Raw genomic sequence first — 23,559 nt, 5'->3', positions numbered from 1 at the left:
AGAGAACCTGAATCACTGTGTGAGCATAGACAGATGGCCAAAGTCTCCCTGATCCGATTTCATCCTCTGCAAAATAGTTCCAGTACTTGCATCATAGTATTATCGCAAAAATTAAATGAGAGAGCAAAAAAACTCAAGCTCAGTGCACACCTCTGCCAAAACAGTAGTAATAGCAGCAATCCTGATAAAAAAAAAAAAGGCATCTCTCCAATGTTCCCAGTAGCTAGAAAATGACATTGAGTCAGAAGGTATCCATCAGCCGAGTTAAACCCTTGCTTCCTTTTCGAGAATCCCCTCCAGCTGCCTACCCCAGTGGGATTAGAGGCTTCCTCATCCCATGTTCCTTCTCTCACACTCCTGGCTGCTTTTGCCTTTGAATGTATCTGCACAACCAGATGTTTGCTTTAAATCAAGAACTGTTTATTTTTCACTCTTTAAGCCTGTTTTTTTTTTAATTTTAAAATAATTATAAATTCACAAGCAGTTACAAAACAGCACAGAAGCATCTGCTGCGTGTGCCTTTTACCCGGTTCCCTTCAAGCATCACATCTTCTATAGCTGTGGTGCTACATCAAGACCAGGGTGTTGACACTGGTTCTATACCAATTTCTCATATAGGTCTATTTTTTTTCCAAAAAAAAATCTAGTTGTTTGTTTAAGAGGCAGAGAGACAAACACACAAGCAGGCAGGCAGGCAGGCACAACTCCGATCTTGTCAAATGCTTGTGGCAGACGAAGCTTAGCCAGGCTGCAGCTGGCAGCCAGGAACTCAGTCCAGATCTCCTGCCTGAGTGGCAGAAATTCAATTACATGAGCCGTGCCCTGCTGCCCGGCAAAGTCTATATTTTAGCAGGAAACTAGAGTCAGGAGTCAGGAGTCAGGAGGTGGGGATTGAAACAAGGCATTCCAAGGTGAGCCAACGGTGTCATAACTGCTGAGGCAAATGTGGGCAGATTTATGCAGTTAATTAATCAATTCATTCATTAGATCAGGCAAGGCTGTTTGATAAAGACTGTGTTGATCTCTGCTTTCCTGGGTGAAACAAGTGTGGCAGAAAATCCTTGTCGCTGCCAAGGAATTGGAAGCCCAAGTCAGATTTAAACTTAAAAGGTTAGCCTCTGCTCCGTAAGAAATCGCAGTGTATTAAGTTTCAGGAGAATTGCTTAAGCTCACAGAGCTTGACTCATTGCTTTCATAACTTCATGATATTCGAGGAATCAGTGCTTTCTCTGGGTTAGCACAATTACAGATATCAATGCAGTAAACTGTTTCCCCTTGAAGTGAAGCCAGAGCTAATTAAGGCACACATGAAGGAGCCCACAGAGAAGGGACTTCCTTCACCTGCTAGATTCCCCTTAGTAATTGTTCTAAATATATTCACTCTTCTAAGGACACATCATCCTCAGTAGAGACCCCCTTTTTCATTCTTTGAACCTCACCCAATTTCTTTCCTTTTCTCCTTCAACATATTCATGTGTCTGCCTTCCTCTGATTCTCTCTCATCTGCATAGACTGCACATGGCATCCCTCCGAGGCAAGACTTCCTTTCTTGATATGTTTTTTTTTTCTGCCTCTTGCTTCTCTCTCAGCAACATCATTCTTTTGTTTTCAATTATACATATGCTGACTGCATGCTTGCTCCTCTTATCTTATGGGTTGTTGCTCTGCTTATCGCTAGGGTTTAATACCAGATTTCAAAACTGGAGGCCCAAGCTGCTTGTTCCAGACCTACATAAGAATGTTTCTGCTTGAGCTTACCAACTGATTGGCACACCAAGCAGACAGACACCAACACAATCCATCTAAAACCCTTCTTTCTGAAGCAGGCATTTGGCACAGTGGTTAAGTCTCCTCCCTGGGCCCAGGATGATGGCTCAGGGGCTAGATCCATGCCTTGCATGCTCCAGGATCCCGTTTGGGCACCATTCATGCCCCAGCTGCTCTATTTCCCATCAAGCTCCCTGCTTGTGACCTGGGAGAGCAGTAGATGACTCAAAGCCTTGGGTTCCTGTACCCACATATGAGACCTGGAGGAAATTTGTGGCTCCTGGCTCTGGATCAGCTCAACTCCAACCACTATGGTCGCTTGGGGAGTGAACCAGCAGATGGAAGATTTTTCTCTCTGTATTTCCTTTTCTCCATAAATCTGCCTTTCCAATAAAAAAATAAATAAATAAATCTGTCAGTCTCTCATATTGGAGACCTGAATTTGAATCTCATTCCTGCTCCCAACCCCATCCTTGTGCTAATGTACATTCTGGGAGGCAGCACACAACAAATGGTTCAAGTACTTGGATCCTTGCCACCTATCTGGGAGACTGAAATTGCATTCCAAGCTCTTGGTTTCATTGCAACTCAGCAACAGCTATTGCAGGCATTTAGAAAGTGAACAAGTAGACTGGAGGCCCCTGTTGTCTCTCATTCTCTGCCTGTCAAATAAACATGTAATTTCTTTTTCAACTTAACTTCCTCTGATGAATTTGCCATCCCCTTCCTATTTTTCCTTTCTTGTTGAATTGCCTGCCATCCACCCAATTGTCTACATAGAGAACTAACTCGACTTTTCTCCTTTAAGTACCACCCCAAACTCAGTGAGACATCAAGTCTTTTGAAACTGAACCTCTCACACCTTTCCTAATCTTGTGTCTGTACTAAGACTCTCCCTTTATTCATCATTTTTCCTCAAAATGAATCATTTTGATTTATTCCCCAAAGACTCTCTAGTTCCTCTCCATCCTTACTCACCTAACAGATCAACATCTCTGCTCCTTGTGGGTTCTGAAAACACCTTTCCAGTGTTTCTTCCATGCACCACCCCACAACCAGGGCATCTTCTCCATGCATCTCAGACCTTTTGGTCATACTTCTTCATCATCTCAAAAAGGCAACCCTATGGGGAGGTGGGGAAGGAAAATCCCTGAGCCCATGAAACTGTGTCATGACTTAATTAATTAAAAAGTTTTACAAGGGGAAACAAGTGTCCTTAGGTATTTATATTTACCTATAGATTAACAACACTATAGTGTATGTTATAAAATATGCCCCAAATGGGGAAAATCAGATTGAACTTAAGGTGAAATCAACAATATTTTTCAACAGCTCAATGTTGTTCTACTTACTGCACAATTATGCCTTCATTAAAACTATAAGATTAAATAATCCTTAGGACTCTAAAAGATCTAATTCACTGATTTCTATTCTTAGTCTTCATTGCTATCAGAGCAATAAAAAAGAGTCCTTAGCAATGATACAATAGAAAGAGACTTAAAAACATGTGCCTTTGGGAAGACTTTTTGAAGAGCATGGTGAATGAGTTCAGAATTCAAAGCCATGTTTTCATGCACTGTGTATTGTTTTTAACTAATGAGGTCATCATTTCTTAGAACTTTGACACGTATTGTTGAGAGAGACATGGGGGCTGCCATTTTCTGATTCTTTGATTTATTTGCATTATTTATTGCAATTTTCTATCCAATCCAATCCTCTTAGTAGATAACTTTTTTTTAGAAAGTGGGACAGAGAAAGATATTTTCTATCCTCTGGTTTTCTCCCCCAATATCCACAAAACTGGGAGATGGCCAGGCCAAAGCCAGCAGGCTGGAATTCCATGCATTCGCCCACATGAGTGAGAGGGTTCCAACCTGAGTCATCTTGTGTTGCTTTTGAAGCAGCATTAGCAGGGAGCTGAATGAGAAGTGTAACATCCAGAAATCCACCCAGTGCTCCAACAGGATATGCCAATATCCCAATAGGCAGCTTAACCTGCTGTACCGTGACATCTGTCCCTGTTGACAGCATGCTAAGGACAGGACTTCTTATTTCATGAAAATTAATCTAGCTAGAATAGGACGCACATCAGTAGCACACACTGATTCATGGCAAGTGAATAACAAGCCTGGTCATCATCAAGCTCCTTCTGAGACACGGCTTCCTAGGCCAGCATCAGGACACCTCCTCCATGTTTTTGCTTCAGCAAGGACAGCCATGTCACTGTGAGTAAGCGTCCACAAAACCCACACCGCTTCTCACTGTAGAAGCTTTTAACAGTATGCAAAATATGCAAGGTCTGATTTTCCTCCCATTTCTTTTGAGATGGTCTAAATCACTCCAACTGTGGGTGCCATGTTGAAATTCCACTCTATCAAGTTAGTAAACGTATCTTTGCCATGTGCAAAACCTGTCACTCCAGTACTTTAAAAACTTCCCAAAATCCCCATTAGTAACTGAATAGAGCCAAAGGCCAGAGACAATGCCCCTAACAATATATCATAGAAAAATAATGACCTTCCCAACTGGGCCAAACTGTGTCTTGCTAACACACACATCCTGTGTCCTTGGCCGGGGAGCATCCCCTCACCCACAGGAACTTTCTCCCAAATTTACCCCTACTTGCCTAGAACATTCTATTGTTTCTTTCTCATAGCACATGTGTTTTCTGCCCACCAGAAATTGTGAGTTACCTACCCCCTTCCTGGTCTCCTATCCACATCTCAGAGCAGGCACCCATCAGCTGGCTCCTGGATGAGCGACCACACCAAGGCATGGACGCCACATGTCCATTTCAAAACCTGTACTGTGTTCCTAGTGCTTGGGCTCCTCACACAACACCCCTCTCCGACCTCCCCTTCTCTCCTACCTCCCCTTCTCTACCTGACAAAATCCTCCCTACTCTGCAAGACTCCAGACTGCTTGGTAACTCTTTTCTTTGTCGTCTTCATTCACCTGCTGCCTTCTCTTCCTTCAAAAACAAAACAAAACTGCAGGTGTAGCCTCCTTCTTGTTTGCCTCAGGGGTGATGTCACCATCCTTAACTGCAGTTCCAAGTCTGTACTGCCTTGTGTTGCCTTTATGAGTCCCCAGCTGCTAGCTTCATATTAAAGTATATGTCCCTTCGGGGAGGGGACTAGGAGTAGCACAGAGTCAAATCAGCAAAGAATTAAGAAGACAGGAACACTAAACAGCTGGGACAAAGATCCTGGGACTCATTCAGAAGACGAGGATCTCTCCTCTGGGGAGAACTCCAACTGCAGAAACAAATGCTTACTAGAGCAGCACCAGGAGCAATTCACTGAAAGCACTGAGCCCTGACAGCCATGAAATGGTCTCACCCAGTGGTGCCTCCAGAGACCTAAATGTGCTCTCAGCAGCTCCGCTGTTCCTTCTGTCTTCCCAGTACGGGATGAAGCGGGTCCCTTGCACACCTTGAGGTCCAGATTCGTTTGAGCAATGATCAGGGAAACAGTAAGGTAGGCAGGCATCCTGCCTTCTCACGTGCCGTAACCATGTAGTAGGTTCATATGGGATTTCAAACCCATAAAAGCAGCTCCCTTGAAAAAACAAAAGTTGCTTGGTAACCAAAACCGTGTCAGCCCTGACTGGTCACCAGATCTGTGAACCACACTTGCCTCGTCAGGTGCATCACCATAGCGGCCCAAGCATAGTTAACTCAGCAGACCCATAAAGCTCCTGGCCTTAGCTGGGCCCACACCTGGCTGTTGCCCCTTCTTGGGGGAGTGAATCTGTGGGTGGAAGAGATCTTTATCTCTTCCTTCCTCCTTGTCACTCTCCATTTCAAATGACTTAACAAATACGTATTTGTAAAAGAAAGAAATTTAACATGTCTTGTTTCAGACGTTATCCTGTGTCACACCAAGCTGATAGTACCTACACCCTGTTCTGCTTACAAATGAAAGACATAAATTAAAGTTCTCAACACATATCAACATCCCTTAAGCAAAGAATTTACATTGTGTCTCCCTTCTAATGAAAAGCTACAGTGTTTTTGTCAACGTCACCTAGCTAGAAGGCTTAATCACCTTTATCTAAAATGTCTCTAGTTGTCAATATCTTTACATTGATCCTACCAAAATGAAATTGTTTGCAAAGGTGTTTCCCTGTCCATTAATCTCTGTGGTTGCTTTGGCTCCTCCTTGTGTCACTTCCTGGTAATTGCATGTGATCTGGCCCACTGCCCCAGAACCCTGAAGACAAATCGGACAGCATTTGTTCATTGTCCGCATGTGTACATGTGCCTGGGTTGACTTTTAAATTATTGCTTAAGGCAAAGCTCATTGTTTGCTGAATTTTAAGGTGAGATTTACTACTCAGATACTAAGTTAAAGTAAGTGGGTAGCTTTTCTTTTTAGAAAATAGTGGTAAACTGTAAAGTTTTCTTTGCAACCTTTTTTTCTTTTTCATAAAGGGAAGCAAGTTCCTCAAAACAGATGGTTGATTATCTATTGCAAAGATTCAGAACCTAAGTGAGCAAAGCTGGGCTCAAGTGGATGCCTCCAGAAGCACCAGAGAACTGAGATCCACAGTGGCTTTGTTAGGTTCATTATGTGTCACCTACAGCCTCCCATAACAAACGGGAAAATGAAAGCTAACGGCACAGGTTCATTGTTTCATTTAAAGCCAGGGAGTAAGCAGAAACTGAAACTCAGAAATATTTATTCAAGCTCAAACACAACAATTTCAGCATGTGAAGTTATTTTAATCCAGTTGCCAGTCTGTCAAAACAAAAACAACTTTTATTATGATCTTTATTTAAAAAAAAAAACATATGCTACTTCATTATTGATTATTTACTGAGTGAGCTTGACACGTTTACTCATCCACCTCATTTCTCTGAATTTCTCTGCCTTTTGGTCACACAGATCTTGCTGGGTCAGAAATACAACCATTCTGTTGATTGGTGGTCCTTCGGTGTTCTTCTTTATGAAATGCTAATTGGTCAATCGCCTTTCCATGGCCAAGATGAAGAAGAGCTGTTCCACTCCATCCGCATGGACAATCCCTTTTACCCACGGTGGCTGGAGAAGGAAGCGAAGGACCTTTTAGTGAAGGTAAGAGATTAAGTAGAAGTATTCAGCAGATTTGATGTTCTGGTGGTATTCCCTTGTCAAACCTTCTAGCTTATACCAGTAGAGTAAAAAATGATTACTTTGAATTGGATTTAAATGGGATGTTCACTATCTGTATCTTAACTGGTGCAGACATTAAGAAAATGGAAACCAAACTCAGTATGAGATAAACTCTAGTGTGCACTTTTTATGTAACAAATACCCAGTAACCAATTCCACAGTTCTAGAATGTTCTAGTTGGAAATGGAGGGGGCCCATCAAAGAAGAACAATTTGTGGTTTGAAACCCAATGTTTTGTTTCCTGTAGTCTCTGTGAATCATTTAGTCCAGCTCATCTTTCCTGCTGCTGATCAGAAATGTGAATAGCACATCGAGCAGCTGATGTTACACATATTATGATCTTTATTGATCTTGTCTCCTAAGTGATGTTTTCACAAGAACCCCATATTGGAGCATGGAGCATGTGATTCAAGGCCTAGCTGTTCTGCTTCTAAACCAATTTGCTGCTAACAGATACCCTGGGAAGAAGCAGACAGTGTCTGTAATACTTGGGTCACTGCCATTCATGTGGGAGGCCCAGATTCAGTTCTGAACCAAACTTAACTTTTAAAGGTAAGCCTTTTGCTCTCTTTCTGCTGGTCAGAGTTCATAGTTGGGAAATGCTCACAAAGGGTGTGTAAATAGGGTATGGTTGAGTGTATCATTATGCACTCCTCTCCAATTCTTGAGCTTCTATTTCAGATCACACCAGGCCGAGGCAGAGAGGACAAAAGAATGAAGAGAAGGAACTCTTCTTATATGTTGTGTGGCTTCATACTCTTCATTCAGGCTCAGACTTTTGTGAGATGCTTGAACTGGTTCTTTGGAAATACTTACTCTTAGGGACATTCTGAGGGTCAAGTCTTAAGATATAGATTATTCAATCTTCACTGGCCTAGGAACTGAACCAGAACTAATTCAGTAACACCTTTCCACTGTTGGTTGCCTGTCTGATAGCTTGTCTTAGTACTTAAAATGGACACAGACCACCTGTTTCTCCTTGCACTCCCCTGTGTTGACCACTTGAACCATTGATGCACCCTTCACCCTCTAACAATCTCCAGAGTTGTCCAAGCAGAAATCAGTCCCCGTCTATGGCAGCATGGCATCCATTACAAATAATTGTGTGTTGCTATCCGTGAAAACCAGGCTCATGTGAACCAGAAGCTCCCAAGGCAAACCCTTGGGACAGAGACAAAAGAATACCTGCCTAGGAACTATCATGAAAGATATCAACTTCAGGCCGAGCCCCATTTTGCCCTTTTCAAGATGCAAGATTCTATATAACAGTGCATGAGTCTAGTAAGTTGTAAAATTAAAAATTAACCATGCCAATAAAACATACTTAAGTATATATGAGAAGAATAAACTTTATGTGTATCTTCTAAACTGTTTTGACAAATAATTTGGCTCAAAGAAACCTACTAGTGTGATGAAGAGGTGAGTAAATTCAAAGCCAATGGACCAAGAATACAAGCGCTGTGAAAGAAATGTTGGTTTTCCTAAGCTCCCATATATAAGTTGGGTTTTTTTTAAGATCATCCTTTAGAGCAACTATTTTTAATGTTGTTGTATGGGAGGGGTGGGAGGAATCCCCAGCGCCTATAAAACTGTACTACATAATACAATGTAAGCAACAATAAAAAAAAAAAATTGGAACAGGACCAGATCCTTCAACAACAGAAGCAACCCGTGTGTTTTATATCAAAACATTGAAAAATATTACCAGGCCCATCTTTTTTTATTGGTCAACTTTTTTCCTTTTGAAAAATTACTTGGAATTAAATTTAAAAGGCCCACACTTCCACTTTTGTAATACAAATGATAACTTGTCTGCAGTATTAGAAATTTTGAGGCAGTTCCAGAATTCTCCCCTGGGAATCAAGATCTTAAATCTAAGAAGTGCTGACAAAGCCCTCACAGGATACCTAGCCCAAGGTTAATTGAACTAGGTATTTAAAAATCTGAGCAAGTTTTATGAAGCTTTTGCCTTGTGAGACTGTGATCCAAATGGGCAATAAACTTAGAAAACTCCCTAAATGACCAATTAAAGTCACTTTTAATAACTAAACAAAACATACATAAAATAAAAGCTAATTTCAAAATTAACCCATAAAAGATAATGGCAACAATAAAAATAAGCTGGTAGGATTTGAATGTAAATAGTTTTCCTTTACATGAAGGCAAGTGCAAACATTATTTTGCAGTTGCTACACCTGTTTTGCACTTGACTCTGTGAAGGGCTCAATGTGTGAAGGGAATGAGTTCGTTCGGTCTGCCATAACAAAATCCTGCAGATGGCAGCACAGCAGACTTTCTTCACATGGTCTGGAGTCTAGAAATCCAAGACCAAGCCTCAGCAAAGTCAGCTGGTTCGTGGGTAGCTGTTTTTTTGCTTTGTCTTTGCCCTGGTAGAGAGAGCAGAAGTTAGAGCTGGTGACTGAGAAAGAGGGACAACGGCTGTTAGTATCCCTTTTATATGAGAATACTAATCATGCGGAATCAGGATTCCACTCTATGACCACAACTAACCCTAATTATTTCCCTCAAGAACCTGTCTGTGGACTTTGGTGGGGGGTAGGGTTTCAACATTTGAATTTAACTCCCTAGGGCTACTCTGATGAAAATAAAATCAGGACAATTCCCTGGAAAAAAAGAAATGAAGAAAGACCTTGGTCTGTACCATGGGAGGACTTGGGTTACCTGTACACTCAGGGGCTGTTTTCAGATGATCCTCAGAATGAAAACCTTGGAGCTCCATCCGCAAGTCCACACACCTGTTGATATCCCCTATAGAAGCCAGCCTTCCCCAATGGAAGACAACCCATGGGTGCCACTGCCACCCATGTGGAACACCAGCACAGATTTCTTCCCTTCTGGCCTCTCCATGGCTACCCATACAGAGTGAAAAAAAACACATTAAAGAGGTTTTCCTCTCTCTCTCTCTCTCTGTCCCTCTGGAACTCACCAGAAGTAACTCTAAATAGTCAGAAGTTGGGAATGATCATTCAGAATGGAGGAAAATTGAGTAGGAAGAAAGAACTATTCCAGTTAGAGGAAAAACAGTGAATGTTGCATTGATGGAATCCTACTCAAATAAAAAGAAACAAACAGTTAGTTCATTAAAAAAAAAAAACCTCAGAGCCCAAGGTCATTATGTGGAGTGCAAAATGCCAGTCTTAAAAAGGTCACCTGTTGCTATCTGTCTATTTATATACAACATTGTTATAATGACAAAATTGCAGGGATGGAAATCAGATCAGTGATTGCCAGGGGCTGTGGTTATGGGGGCAGCCAAATGAGTGTGACCATAAAGCAGTGGTACATGGTAGATCTTAGTGGAACTGGGACTGTTTGTATGGTGTTTGTCATGGTAGTTGCCCAGATCCACTCATATGATCAAATGTCCTAGAAACAGACACACACATTTCACCAATTCCAGCTTCCTGGTGTGAGACACTGAACCATCTGCCAGAGGTAACCACAAAGGGAGACCAACTAAAGGACACACAAGCAGTCCTTGTGCCAGCTCTTTAATGTCCTGGAAAACTAAGAGAAAGGTTTGTCATAAGAGTAGAAAATATTAATTTGACTAAATAAGGCAGAAACCAAGACAATCAGGGTTAGAAAAAGAAATTAAAATGCCTGGCTAGTGGAAGAGATTTAAGTCCATATAGAAGGTATTTATTGTTTCACCTCCAACTTAATAAAAATGCCATGTCCTTTTCTTTGCACATGAGTCTTCCAGGGGTTGATCAACAGTACATCTATTATGCAATTCAGTGATCATGGACTTCTAGCTTCCTTTTTACACCTAGATTGCTTTCTTTGATGCAGCAGTCCCCAGCTCCTTAACCCTCATTTTCTGGGGGGAAAAAGTCAAAGGCAATGTTATTTGTCAGAAACTCCCCTTAAGAAATGTTACATAAGGTTGTGAAAACTAAAAGTTACAGGTCCTCAGGTAAAAGCTGAGCAAAACAGCTTTCAGTGCCACCTGTTCCAGCATCAGTGTCAGACTCCATCATTGTTGGTCCATGCAGGACACAGATGCCTGTGGTTCACTGAACAACTGCACAGCAAAAAAGGTTATGCACCATCAAGTATTACTGCTGGACACCATGATCAGCTTCGCCGTTGCTGGAGAAACAACCTGTTTCCCCTTGTTTATCCATCAGGATGTCCTATCCATTTGTTTGAAAACGCTGGAAGACTAATGAACAGAAATGCCACTCCTTGTAGAAAGACACATGTGAGGAAGGAGTGAAGAGGCAGGGCAGGTTCCAAATAGAACCTGTCCACAACCACCAGGGAACATAGGGACCATCCCCAGCAGCCCGCTGTGTTTCTTTGCTCAGACTGTCAAATAGGTCTAAATAAACTTCAACGACATCCTGGCCATTTCTGAAAGAAGTATAATATTTCCTGTCAATGAAAACCACCCCTCAGACAGTTTTTTACAGACAAAGGCAAGTCTTTCTTCATGAATTTTATTTCTTCTGTGCAAGTTGCTAAACCTGAGTACTCTCAGAGGTCGCCCACCAGCCTCACGACTGTAGGTGGCTGATTTACAGCAGGCTGAGAAGATCATATCAAGGCTGTTCCATACACAACTAGAAAGAATATTAAATCTTGCCACTGGAGGCCCTATTACATTGTCATTATTCATTCTGTCTTTAAAATGTGCTCTTCATTTCACAGGCACATGTACCAAGTACTTGGTCCTGAACCCCTTAGGACTAAATATCACATGGTTACTGGAAAACTTATGGTGATGTACGCTTGTCCCAATACAGTTCCTTCTAACCTAATGCCCAGAAACATTTCATTACAACACGAGCTTGTCTGAGGTCTTTCCTTGAGACACTTATACCTTCTCCCTAATCTTACTTCATCAAAATGTCTTTAAGTCAAAGCCAGTTATTTATTAAGGTCATTGCAAGGGAAGAGAAGGAGTAAGCCACTTGCTCCCTCTACCTCTGAAAAATCAGTCTGCTGTTCTACCTGCTGATTCCTACTGCTATTTTGAATATAACAAAATGTATCTGGCTTTGAATTTATTACCTTATCTATGCTAAAAATAAGATGCTAATAGATAAGGATTGCAGATTCATGATCTACAAATACAACAAATGGAAAAACAGCTCATCCACTTACTCAACAGGATTTGCTTTGTGTGTGGCACTATCCTAGACTTTCTGAGGAATAGAAACTGTGCCTACCATTCAGTACTTGCAGCCTGGCTGGCAAGGTGGACATGGAAAGCAGAGCATGCTAATCTCTGTAATGGAAGTAAGCCATTCTGTGGAGCACTGAGGAGGCAGCAGTGGCAAAGAAACTGCGCATCAATTTCAACCTAGATGGAACTGTGATCAAAGGCAAGTTACATCCTTACTTCAAGCATCACTGTCTCCAACTGACAGTTGGAATTACAAGACAGTTCCAGCTTTTAGAGTTAAGATAAGGGCACAATGTTAAACCTAGTTGGAACCACTTACATTCTGAAGGTCTATTTCACAGCATGGGGACTACAGTTTAAAACAATATAGTGAATACTTGAGGCTTGCAGAGAAGATGAATTTTAAGTGTTCTTACTACAAAAAAAGTAAATGTGTCAAGTAACAGATAAGTTAATTAGCTTGACTTCAATACTCCAGAATATATGCATATGTATCAATGCATTATATTGAAACTAATAAATACATGCAATAAAAAATGAAGAGGTAAATCAGTAAAATGCAGGTGGGATATCTAACACAATGCCTAACTCTCAAAGAACATTTATTGGAATAACCTAATCTAGCACATGTCTGAGAAAGCGCTTAAAGAGGAAGAAAACTTCACCATGAGTTGAGGTCATTGAGGAAGATTAGAAACTGAGCCCTGAATGATGGTGCAAGACTTAAAGAGGAGAAGAGGGAATTGGAAATACAAAGGGGGCATGGCCTTGCCTTGCAAGATGGAAATCTAACTAGTGAAGATCAAGATAGGAGAAGTAGGTGTAGAGTGCATAGATATGTCTGGATAAAAGAGGGTTCCCTGGGAAGTTGAGTACATGTGTCAAGGTCTCACTTGACTGGCCATCTGGAGTTCAGGGACCCCAGAACTCAGCAGACACTGGAGAATTCAGCTTGTCGAAACCTTTGTTGTACAGATGAGGACATCAAGACTTTAAAAATGGACCGAATGTCACAGGTGTTGTAAGCCTCTTGACTGGCAGTTTCATGTCATTTTAATCAGGTACTTTGGAATCCCTCATTTCCAGACAGGAGCATCAGGGACCACCCCACAGTAAAGGGGATGAAGGTGCTAGAACTATGATGTGGATCGTGGCACTTGAGACTTCAAAAGACTTTGCTACTTCAGAAAGGGGAAAGAGGTCTTCCCATGGAGGTGGAATGTTTACTTTCAGTGGCATGGAACCTGTTAAGACAGTAAGGAATTTTTTGAAACGTTAGTAAGGAATAAAAGCAAGCCTACATCTTCTAAAACGTGGCTTTATGTAGTAAGTAATAGAATAGCCTACATAAAGCCATGTTTCAGAACATGTAAAAAAAATTTTTTAATTGACAAAAGAAAGGAATTTTTACAACTTGGGTGTGAATGAAGGCATCGCATTGGCTAGAGCTTCCTGAAAAATCTGGAATTTTACCAAGTTTTCTGTTTTAAAGATCAGTAACCTCCTTAAAATGCCCTCTAACCTAGTGATTACATTATAAACAAACATCTTAATGATTTAAGAATGCCTATTGCTTTTCCAAGCTAATATTTAAACTTTCCTGTTCCTTGACGTCCTTGAAAAGTCTTATTTAAGGTTTAAAAGTGTTTTTTAAGTGTTTTTCCTGTTGTGCGAGTGATCCTTTTTACTTGTAGCAAAAAAGTAAAGGAAGAGGGGACAGTGCTCAGAGGCCAAAGGTTACAAGACACGACGTTCAAACTAAACTTTTCATCCAGTAGGTTTGTCATGGTCCAGAGTGATTATCTGTACTCTAAACATGACTTTGCAAAGTCCAAGATGACTATCTGAAACTAGTCTGTTTTATACCTCAGCACCCACCATGCTGAAATCCTAAAGCAGCTCTGTAAGAAATAATGTTTTCAACTGATGAGCAATCAGTCAATCAAACCACAAATAAATGGACATGCTATGCTTTTACCTACCCGGGATATGTTTTTGCATACTGAGATTTTACACATCAGGAGCTATAGTGCACAAATGTGTGTGCATGTATACATGCATATCTATCTTTACACATGCATCCTACATGCGTACCCACACATATTTGTGCATACTTCCATGTGTGTATTCATTTCTATGTGCATAGATGCTGCTTCTGTGTATGAACATACATGTGTGTTTCTGTTTTATTTAGTCCTCAGAGCAGTCCTGTTGGGAGGGTACCTGGCTCACTTTGAAGGTGAGGAAATTGACTCTGTGCCCTGTCATTGGCCCGAGGTGCCATAAATAAGGCATGCCAAAACTGATTTCAAACCAGGCAAATCTAACTCAAAAAAAAAAAAACAGCACATGAAGTGAGAGATTAAGGTAGCAAAAGCCCAGACTAGAATTTTCAGAACGGTTTCATCAAGGACGCATGTCAGGACAAGTTTGGCTTTATTAAGGTGAGTGAAAAACAAGACTGGGAAAGCAAATGACTAAGAAATGGAACATCGCTGGATGCAATTTGGTTTACCCTTTGAGAAATACACTTCACTCTGCCTCCTTTTTTTCAGCTTTTTGTGCGAGAACCTGAAAAGAGGTTAGGAGTGAGGGGAGACATCCGCCAGCATCCTTTGTTTCGGGAGATCAATTGGGAGGAACTCGAAAGGAAGGAGATTGACCCACCATTCAGACCTAAAGTGGTAAGTTCTTACCCATGGGAATTTCGGGTTCCAACCAACCTCCCTCCAAGTACCTTCATAAGCTTTCTGATTATCCAAATTATAGCAGCCCTGAACCCCTTCCTTCCCCAACCATTTACTCTGATTTGCAAAATTTAATCTCTATCATTGAAATGAGCCTGCATGAAAAGAGAATTGTTGAGTATGCATGCCTTAGATTGAATATGCATTTGCAAAATGTGAACTGAGGCTATCATAGGGGATGGAGCTTTTCACAAAACACATGCATACTTAATGACCAAGTCTGGGTTCTGAGTGGGTGGTTCCAGCTTCTACTGAATCCCTGAATCTTGTGTCAGAAAATATGGAACCATTTTTCTCCCATGATGTTTGGGAAAGGCTATTATGACATTTGTAAATTTTTCAAATAACCACATTTCACAATGGAAGTGTGGTTAGGTATCCTATTTTAAAAAGAGAAAGTAGATAGGTGCTTAGAGAAGGTAGATCTCTAAATTCCCATATGTGTACCACCTGGAGAATATCACATGTATATTGTATATTGTATATGTATATGTATTGTATATGTATATTGTATATTGTTGTGCACAGAGTATAATCTAGACTGCAAAAGTCAAGATGATGAATTTTGTGAACCTTTTCTGTACTAAGCACCAATAAACCAAGTAATCTCAAAAGAGTTCATATCACTCTGAGATATCTATAAGAAAACATTTTAAATGTTTAGCACTAAAATTAATGTGAGTAGAGGAAGTAATCATGAAGATGTTGGTAAAAGTAGAAGAATATATGATAGGCCACATCAGGATGGTGAACCTTTTTTTTTTTTCCCACCAAGAGCCATTTGAATTTTTATAATATTGTCTAAGGACCATAGAAAATTACCAACTTAAAAATTGTACATTTTTGAGTGCTACCCACTGCTGTCTTCATTCCGGACACAGTGATTCCAATAGGCCATCTATGGCCTGCAAGTCAGATATTCCCCCACTCCGGCATAATGATTACAGGCATTACTTCAGCTGAGCTGCTCTGCAACACCCACTTTGTTGTGCACAGAGTATAATCTAGACTGCAAAAGTCAAGATGATGAATTTTGTGGCTGATTTTCTTTCTCCCATCTTGATCTAGAAATCACCCTATGACTGCAGCAATTTCGACAAAGAGTTCTTAAATGAGAAGCCCCGGTTGTCCTTCGCAGACGGAGCACTGATCAACAGCATGGACCAGAACATGTTCAGGAACTTTTCCTTCATCAATCCAGGCATGGAGCGGCTCATCTCCTGAACCTCATCTCTCCAGAGGCACAAAGGGATTCATCTTCTGTCTGGGAACTGGCTCAAGCCACACCTCTTGGGTCCCTTTTCCAAGTTGGAAAAGAAAAAGAAACACTCAACAATAAAGGCTAAGCCCTTTGAGCTCCTCACACGACTTCATATCTGTAGCAGAAAACCGACTCTACTTCACTAACAAGGCCCTCCATTTCATCTCCTAGCATCTTTCAGAGCCGCTCATGAAGTTAGGTCATTACTAACCACAATTACTTACTTGAACAATGGTTCTCCATATTGTGGAAGATGGGAAACTTCATTATGCTCTAAATGATGGCTCTTCCATTGGGCACCAACTACTGATCAATGAAACGCTTGACGAATCAAGGAGCAAGCTGAGAACAAACTCTCTGAAACAGCCTCTGGCTGATGTAGTTGTAGATCTCATTCAGCTGCAGACAAGTAACCACTAATCCCTTTCATTCTGTTCATGTCTGTGAAAGTATAAATGCCTAGAGATAGGAAACCCTGAGTAGGTATTTATGGGGTTCCTCAAAATAAACATAGCTTGTAATCTGACATTCACAGAGACACATTCATTCTGATGAACCAAGAAATTCACATAATGGGGGGAAATGGAAAAGAGGAAGAATCCATGTCTTTGATGGAGAAGGTTCACCAGAATGTCTATACTGGTTGCCTTGTCATCATGGAAACTAGTTGTAGGACTCAACAAATCAATTATCATTTTATTCCTATGAATAAAACCTTTGTGTCCTTCCATTCTCAGTCAGTTTCAGTACTGTTACCACCATGATAGTATAACAAGAAATGAAATGCATTGATCTTATGAGACAAAATAAACCCAATCCCTTTTGAATTTTTTCCATTCTCAGTCAATTTCAGTACCATTACCACCCTGATACAACAAGAAATGAAATGCACTGTTCTTATGAGACAAAATAAATCCCAATTATTGGTGATTTGATGACTGTCTCTTTTTAGACATCATTCAATATAAATGACCCATGCATGGTATTTGTGGTAATTAATCTCATTTAACTAGAATTCTACGTATACATCTTAAAGTATCTGTGTTGTCTGTGTATTTTGATAAAGTAATATGGCAATGATGAAAGTGAATTGTAAAAACAGAATAAAAAATATGACTGTTAATAGTTGAATTTTCTGTTTTCAACCCAAGGACTTGGTCCTGTCCTGTGGAACAGCAAAATGAGACTAGCTTTTTTGAGTCAATATTTTAAAAATTGAGAATCAGGAGTTGCCATTTGGCCCAGTGGTAAAGATGCCACTTGCCCACATCCCATATCAAAGAACCTGGATTTGATTCCTGGCATTGCTACTGATTCCAGCCCTGGCTAATGTGCACCCTGGAAAGCAGCAGGTAATGACCATCCACATGGAAGATCCAGATTGACTTCCTGCTCCTAGCTTCCTGTTGAGGGCATCTGGGGAATAAGCTAATGGACGGAAGACCATTCTCTATCTGTGTGTCTGGTTCAGAAATAATTTTTTTAAAATTAAATTCAGAACCATAAAAATTTGTAGGCAAATACCAGCAACCCTTAGTTACTGGTTTTATATCCTCTGGTCTTCCCACATGAGATTACCTCTGTTTCTCTTCCATCTGTTACAGTTCTGCCCTCAGATCCCCCTCTCTCTGCTAACACTACTTCCTACAAACCTAAGCTCTTGCCAGCCCCGGTGGAATGTTCTCAATCCTCATCCACCTTTTGGCAGCTTTTTGTACTGGAAGGACATTCTCATTGACTTCCCCACCTTGGAACCTCTGACATAGTATGTTCCTGTCCCCTCTTACACCTTTGGTTTTCCCTCTGCTGGCTCCTTTGTCTTCTCCTGCTCCAAATCCTGCTCAAGGAACTCACCTTACCTTCCCTTCAATTCCCTTTGGTGTTCTTTCAGTTCCTACCTTTCAAAGATCACTCCATGCAAATAATTCCAAGTCTACATATCCACCATTGGATGACACAGCATGAAGGCCCTGGCTTGATGCCAGCACACACTTTTGAACCATCTAACTTTCCAGAACAACTGAGACAAATAGATTCCCTCGTTACTTAGACATTCCCAGGCATTCTGTTAATTATGCAAAATGTGTGCCTTAGTTCATTTTGTGTAGAGGCTGAATGGTAACCCAAAGATACCTCCACCTGGTATGTACATGAGTGTGATCTTATTTGTAAACAAAAAGTTCTCAGCAGATTTTATGATGGTTCTTAGGATGCTATTGTCCTGCTTAGAAGAGTGAGACCTAAACACAATTACAAGTGTCTTTCTAAAGAAAAACCAAGAGATTTTACATAGACATCCAGTGGAGAAGATCATGTGAAGAAGTAGGTAGAGATGAAATGGATCTAGTCACAAGCCAAGAACACATGGAATCCCAGAAGTTACAGAAGCAAAGGGCAGATCCTACTCGAGCTTTCAGAAAAAAAAAAAAATGTGACTCTACCACCACTTTCTGTTCAGAATCTGAGCCACTAAGATTGGAAGGAAATAAATTTTTATAGTTTTAAGCCACCCATTCCATGCCACTCATTCCCACCAGTCACAGGACTTTGACATGCACTGCTTCATGGAACCAGCTGTGTTTCGGGGCCAGGCTACAATGAAGGTTGTGTGTTCCTGCCCCTTACTCCATATTTGTAGACAAAGAGCATCTGCTCTAAGGCCTATCCTGTGACACAGCCTCCCACAGCGTTTCACGTTTTGTCTACCTGAAATCCCACTGTGACTCCTGCTCACTTTTTCATTTTTCTCCAGCGTCTCATTTCTCTCCTAGTTTTTCTTCACCTGCATCCAACATCCTTTTCTGCAACAGTGAAGCTCCTGACAGTTCCAAGTCAGCAGCTGCTCCTTCTTGGAGATAGACGTGCTCAGTGTGGCTGTCATTTATAAACTTGGGTGAATTGTTTGAGTGATAAGGTCCTTGTATTTCACCAGTCTCAACAGACTGTCTGAGGTTGACACGGCCCTGTCTGTTCTTAAGAGCCCAGTTTTCACAATAAGCCTGATTAAGTGTCTCCAGAAGCCTACAACCTCAGTATTTGTTCAAATTCTTCCTCTTCTGCCCCCTCCTGTAGTGACAGTTGAACACCCTGATTTGCCTTCAACAAGAACCTTTTCAAGCCAGCTTAGCCAGAATTCCCCCCACCCTTGAAAACAAAGTTCCTCTACCAAGGCTTCCAAGCTTTCAAGAGAAATATCTTTCATGAGAAATAAAGAGACCTGTCTGAGGAGTGACTTGGCAGAGCTATTGTAAGAGCTAGGATCCTGTGATGTATCATGTCAGCATCTTATGTCAGAGAATTGGCTCAAGTCCCAGATGCTCTGCTTCCCATCCAGCTCCCTGTTAATGTGCCTGGTAAAGAATAGAATAATGGCTCAGCTATAAGGATCCCTGCCATTCAAATGGGAGACCTGCATGGAGTATGGAGTTCTAGGCTTTGGCCTGGCCCATCCATGGCCATTATACCTTGTGGGGGAGTAAACCAATGGGTGAGATATCTATCTCTCTCTCTCTTTTCTTTCTCTCCCTTCTCCATTCCTGCTTTTCAAATAAAGAAAATTTTTAAATTTTAAAAAACCAGTAAATCATCTTAAAAGATCTTACCCACCAAATCAAGAAGTATCCTGTATAATCCTTTGCTCTTTATCTATCCTTGGAAATGTCCTTCTTAAAATCAGTTAGAGACCTTCTATTCAATATTCTCTCTCCAGAGACAGTATTCAATCTCTGAAGATGTTTTAACCAGTCTTGTTCTAAAGAAGCTGCTCTCCAACCTGTGAATATGTGCTGCTGCTGACCTAAAGCCTGCTTTTGAGGATCAAGACAAAATGTATTCACTGTGTAATGACAAATGAGGAAAACATGAATTCTGACCAGAACTTAACTACCTTGGAACACTTCTCATCTTACTCTATAGAAGTTGTTGGGCTTGTGTCTCCCAGGTCCATGCCATTTGCAATCTTCCTTGAACAAACCTTAAGTTACCTTTTTGCAGTCTATAGCTCAATACTAGCATTATAGTATAGATTAGGCAGCTGCCAGTATCACCAGCATCCAAAGGAGCACTGATCGCACTCCAGCTATTTCACTTCTGATCCATCTCCCAGCTAAATCCTGTGTAAGCATAAATGCAGTCCAAGTATTTGCTTCCCTGCCACCCATGTCTGATACCAAGATGGAATTCCTGGATGACGCTTTGCTCTCTCTTTGTCCCAGCCTTTTCAGCCATTTGCCAGTGAACTGGCAGATAGGTAATCTCTGTCTCTCTTTCACTATCTCTTTTCCAAATGTTGTGTAACTCTTTGTAAACCTGTCTCTGGCTAGTTTCACAAGGACCTGAGAACTGTACTTTGTACAAGATAGTGCAATGGTTCAATGGCTAAATCCTAATCTTGCAAGCACCAGTTTGTGTTTCAGCTGCTTCACTTTCCTTCCAGCTCCCTGCTTGCAGCCTGGGAAAGCAGTCAAGGATGGTACAAAGCGTGGGGACCCTGCATCCATGTGGGAGACCTGGAAGAAGTTCCTGGCTCCTGGCTTCAGATGGACTCAATTGCAGCTGCTGGAACCATTTGGGAAATGAATCAGCAGATGGAATATATCTCTGTTTCTCCTTCTCTCTGTAAATCTGCCCTTCCAAAGTAGGTAGATAGATAGATAGATAGATAGATAGATAGATGAATAAATAAATAATTTTTTTAAAAAGACACATCCTGTGGGAAGTGGGAGTCAAGTGGAAGTAGATATTTTGTCCTCAGTGTGCAAAACCACCTCTGTCTCAATATCTGAAAAGTGGTTCCTCCTCCCACATGAAGTCTACATACATGATCTTGCTAATTCCCTTGAAAAGTCAGAATGAACCATGTGCAAGGACAGCTGCTGTCAGCTCCTCTTCCTTTAAGGCTGATGACTGGCTTGTGAAGCATGCAGGCAGCTAAGCCCAGGGAGGGAGGGAGTTATTTCCATCGTTATGATATCTTACCTGAACAGCGTACCTCATTCTGATTGAATGCTTATTCAACAATAAAGCTGGTTTTTTTTCTACTTCCTTTGTGGGTTTTCTGGGTTATAACAGGAATTTTTTTTTCAATTATGTTACCCTGACACCCACTTCTCCTGGCAGTCAATATAAAGAGAAAATTTGGAAATATGTACAAACTCTCTGTTTACTTGCATTGAAGGAAGATAAGTAAAGTCAGTACAATTTGTCCTAAATAAATACTGTCATGAAATAAGTCCTAATACTGTAGGTAAAAATACTCTCTGCTTTTTTTCTCACACTAAAAATGAAAACCCATTTAGTAAGGCTGTTGTTCTTCGCATAGTTGTCTGTTCCACAATCTTAAAATCATTCACTGAAAATGTATTGAGCACCTCCTATGGAACTCCCAGTACCTGGCTTGCATGCAGGATCATTCCTGAAGAACTCTTGTGCATTTTCTCCTATTTCCTGTTCCATCTAAGACATTTTCCACTCAAAGTAATGGCCACGACTTGGTAACTGGGCTTGTTAGAACATGAGTTTTCATCCATCTGTTCTCCCCTGGTCTAGTACTTTTGTTCCTCCATAGTGGCAATATTGCTCCAGCAATCCCCCAAGTCTGTCTCTGAGGCTACTTCTGCTGTTTGCTTCCAGAACATGCTTCATGCTCAGTTCGGCCAAAGGCAGAGGTGTTATCTAGCTTGCAGTGAGTTAGCCATTCTCTTCCTTCCACAGGCAGGGCTTTGCTTTAGGGGACAGTACGCAAGCCAGTGCACCAACTCACACACGTGAAAACACCGAAAGGTAAAAGGGAGGAGCCAGATTTTGCACCATGGTGATTACTAGGCAGAGGATTTAGGATGTCATTTTGTCTCGACTAGTTGAAACTGTGGATAGTATCATGCCAAAAACAATGAAATTCTCAAAATATAATTGCCAAAGCATATTTTTAACTGTATGTAAAATGAAGCAATTAATCTCTATATATTACCCTAGTTTCTCAGGGAGGCAATTCAAAAGCTTTGCATGACAGAATGGACTCAAAAGATGAGTTAAGAAAAAAATGCTTATTTTGATGAAGAAAAAAGTTTATGCAGGTTTTTTTCACATTTCATGTTTTTTCCATGAGCTTTTTAAAGATTTGGTACATATGTTCCACATGACTCCTTATTTTGCAGATTTCTGTTGAATGAATGAACAAGCATGTGCATATTCTAAGGTTTTCGCACTCTCAGGTACTTTTAGGCACTGACCAAGATGAGTGACAGAGTGAGCCTGAAATTAGATTTCCCAAACACTACTCCCCCAGCCCGTGGCTTCCCCTTTACTTGTTGTGAACATAGGTCCCATAACCATGAAAACTATGAAAAAGAGCTTTGAAAAAGAGCTATGAAAAAGAAATGCTCTCATTTCCATCACCAGAGTAAACAGAAAGTTCAGCACTCAATATTCTCTGCAAAGCAGAGATGTGACTGCATTTGTGTCATTCTGTCTTCATTGGAGAGCTGGCCAAAAACGATTCCAATATCTTAATACATTTGTTACAGTTACTGCAAAAAAAAAAAAAACAGACTCTTGCTAAAATGGTAGGAAAAACATTCAGGATTATCACAATAGGTAGAGGGAGTACTGCAATGAATCTTGCAGTAGGAGAGAGAAATCAAATTAATTGAGCAGAGCTGGAGTCAGTAGTTGGAAAATCATGAAGAGGAACCTTCAAGGGTGTGTGTTTGAGCAGAGAGGATCCCAACTAAATTGACCAATTAGGATTTTTGCTGAAGATATACCAAGATGATAGACATCGCTTGGTGCAAGAGAAGGAAGAACCTGTTCAAACATCGGGGATAACCAGCTAAGCAAGACTCACTCAAATTGAATCATGAAAGACAGACCCAGAAGTCCAAAAGCGAAGCTTCGTTGCAAAGAGGATTCAGAGGAGCTTGATAAGAATTTTGTTAGGGTTAGACTCGTTGGCCCATGGATTTTTAAAAATAAAATTGAGGTCCTTTTATGTGGGGCCAATACCATGGTCTTGCCATTTTCAGAAGAACCAGGGCTCTTTCTAAGGCAAGCAAACTGATAAGGATATCATCATGTCCATACACTTGTGGGTCTTTGGGGCACAAGCTCACCATTGCTATTTAACTCAACATTACTTTTTTCTGAGACCTACCTCTTCTGTGACTGCAAATCTTGCATACTTTCTGTCCAGACATGCATGGAAATGCTGAGAATGCATTTGAATCTGTGTTGATATTTCTGTTCATTCCATGGCCCACAAAATCAGGTAAATATAGGTTATTTTGTAAATACAGGTTATTTGATGTAATCATATACAGCCTATTTACCACAGCATATCCTGCCACACAAATTATTAATGATAGTCTGATGGCTTTGATAGTATGAAAGTGCTATGTGAATTCTATACAGACTTTTATTTTCAGAATCAGGACTCTTCTAACGTTCATCACTGAGCTCAATTTTCTCCTCAGGGTC

The 23,559-nt window shown here is 40.9% G+C and overlaps 1 protein-coding gene across 5 annotated transcripts in view; it reads left to right on the top strand.

The window, feature by feature from the left end:
- Positions 1–17,209, top strand: part of PRKCQ (protein kinase C theta) — a 119,356-nt gene extending 102,147 nt beyond the window's left edge. For 4 of the 5 annotated variants that reach the window (XM_040967765.1, XM_040967766.1, XM_040967763.1 and 1 more), the window contains 3 exons: positions 6,657–6,845; positions 14,634–14,762; positions 15,894–17,209. In XM_040967765.1, the coding sequence (XP_040823699.1) occupies positions 6,657–6,845; positions 14,634–14,762; positions 15,894–16,049 (474 nt within the window). In that variant the 3' untranslated portion in view covers positions 16,050–17,209. The remainder of the gene's footprint in view (positions 1–6,656; positions 6,846–14,633; positions 14,763–15,893) is intronic. The other variant, XM_040967767.1, reaches the window with a different exon arrangement.
- The last annotated feature ends 6,350 nt before the right edge of the window (positions 17,210–23,559 follow it).

Source organism: Ochotona curzoniae, unplaced genomic scaffold, assembly GCF_017591425.1.
Source record: "Ochotona curzoniae isolate NIBS_2020 unplaced genomic scaffold, NIBS_Ocur_1.0 scaffold_4683, whole genome shotgun sequence".
Classification (NCBI taxonomy): domain Eukaryota; kingdom Metazoa; phylum Chordata; class Mammalia; order Lagomorpha; family Ochotonidae; genus Ochotona; species Ochotona curzoniae.
This window is presented reverse-complemented; position numbering and strand designations above follow the sequence as displayed.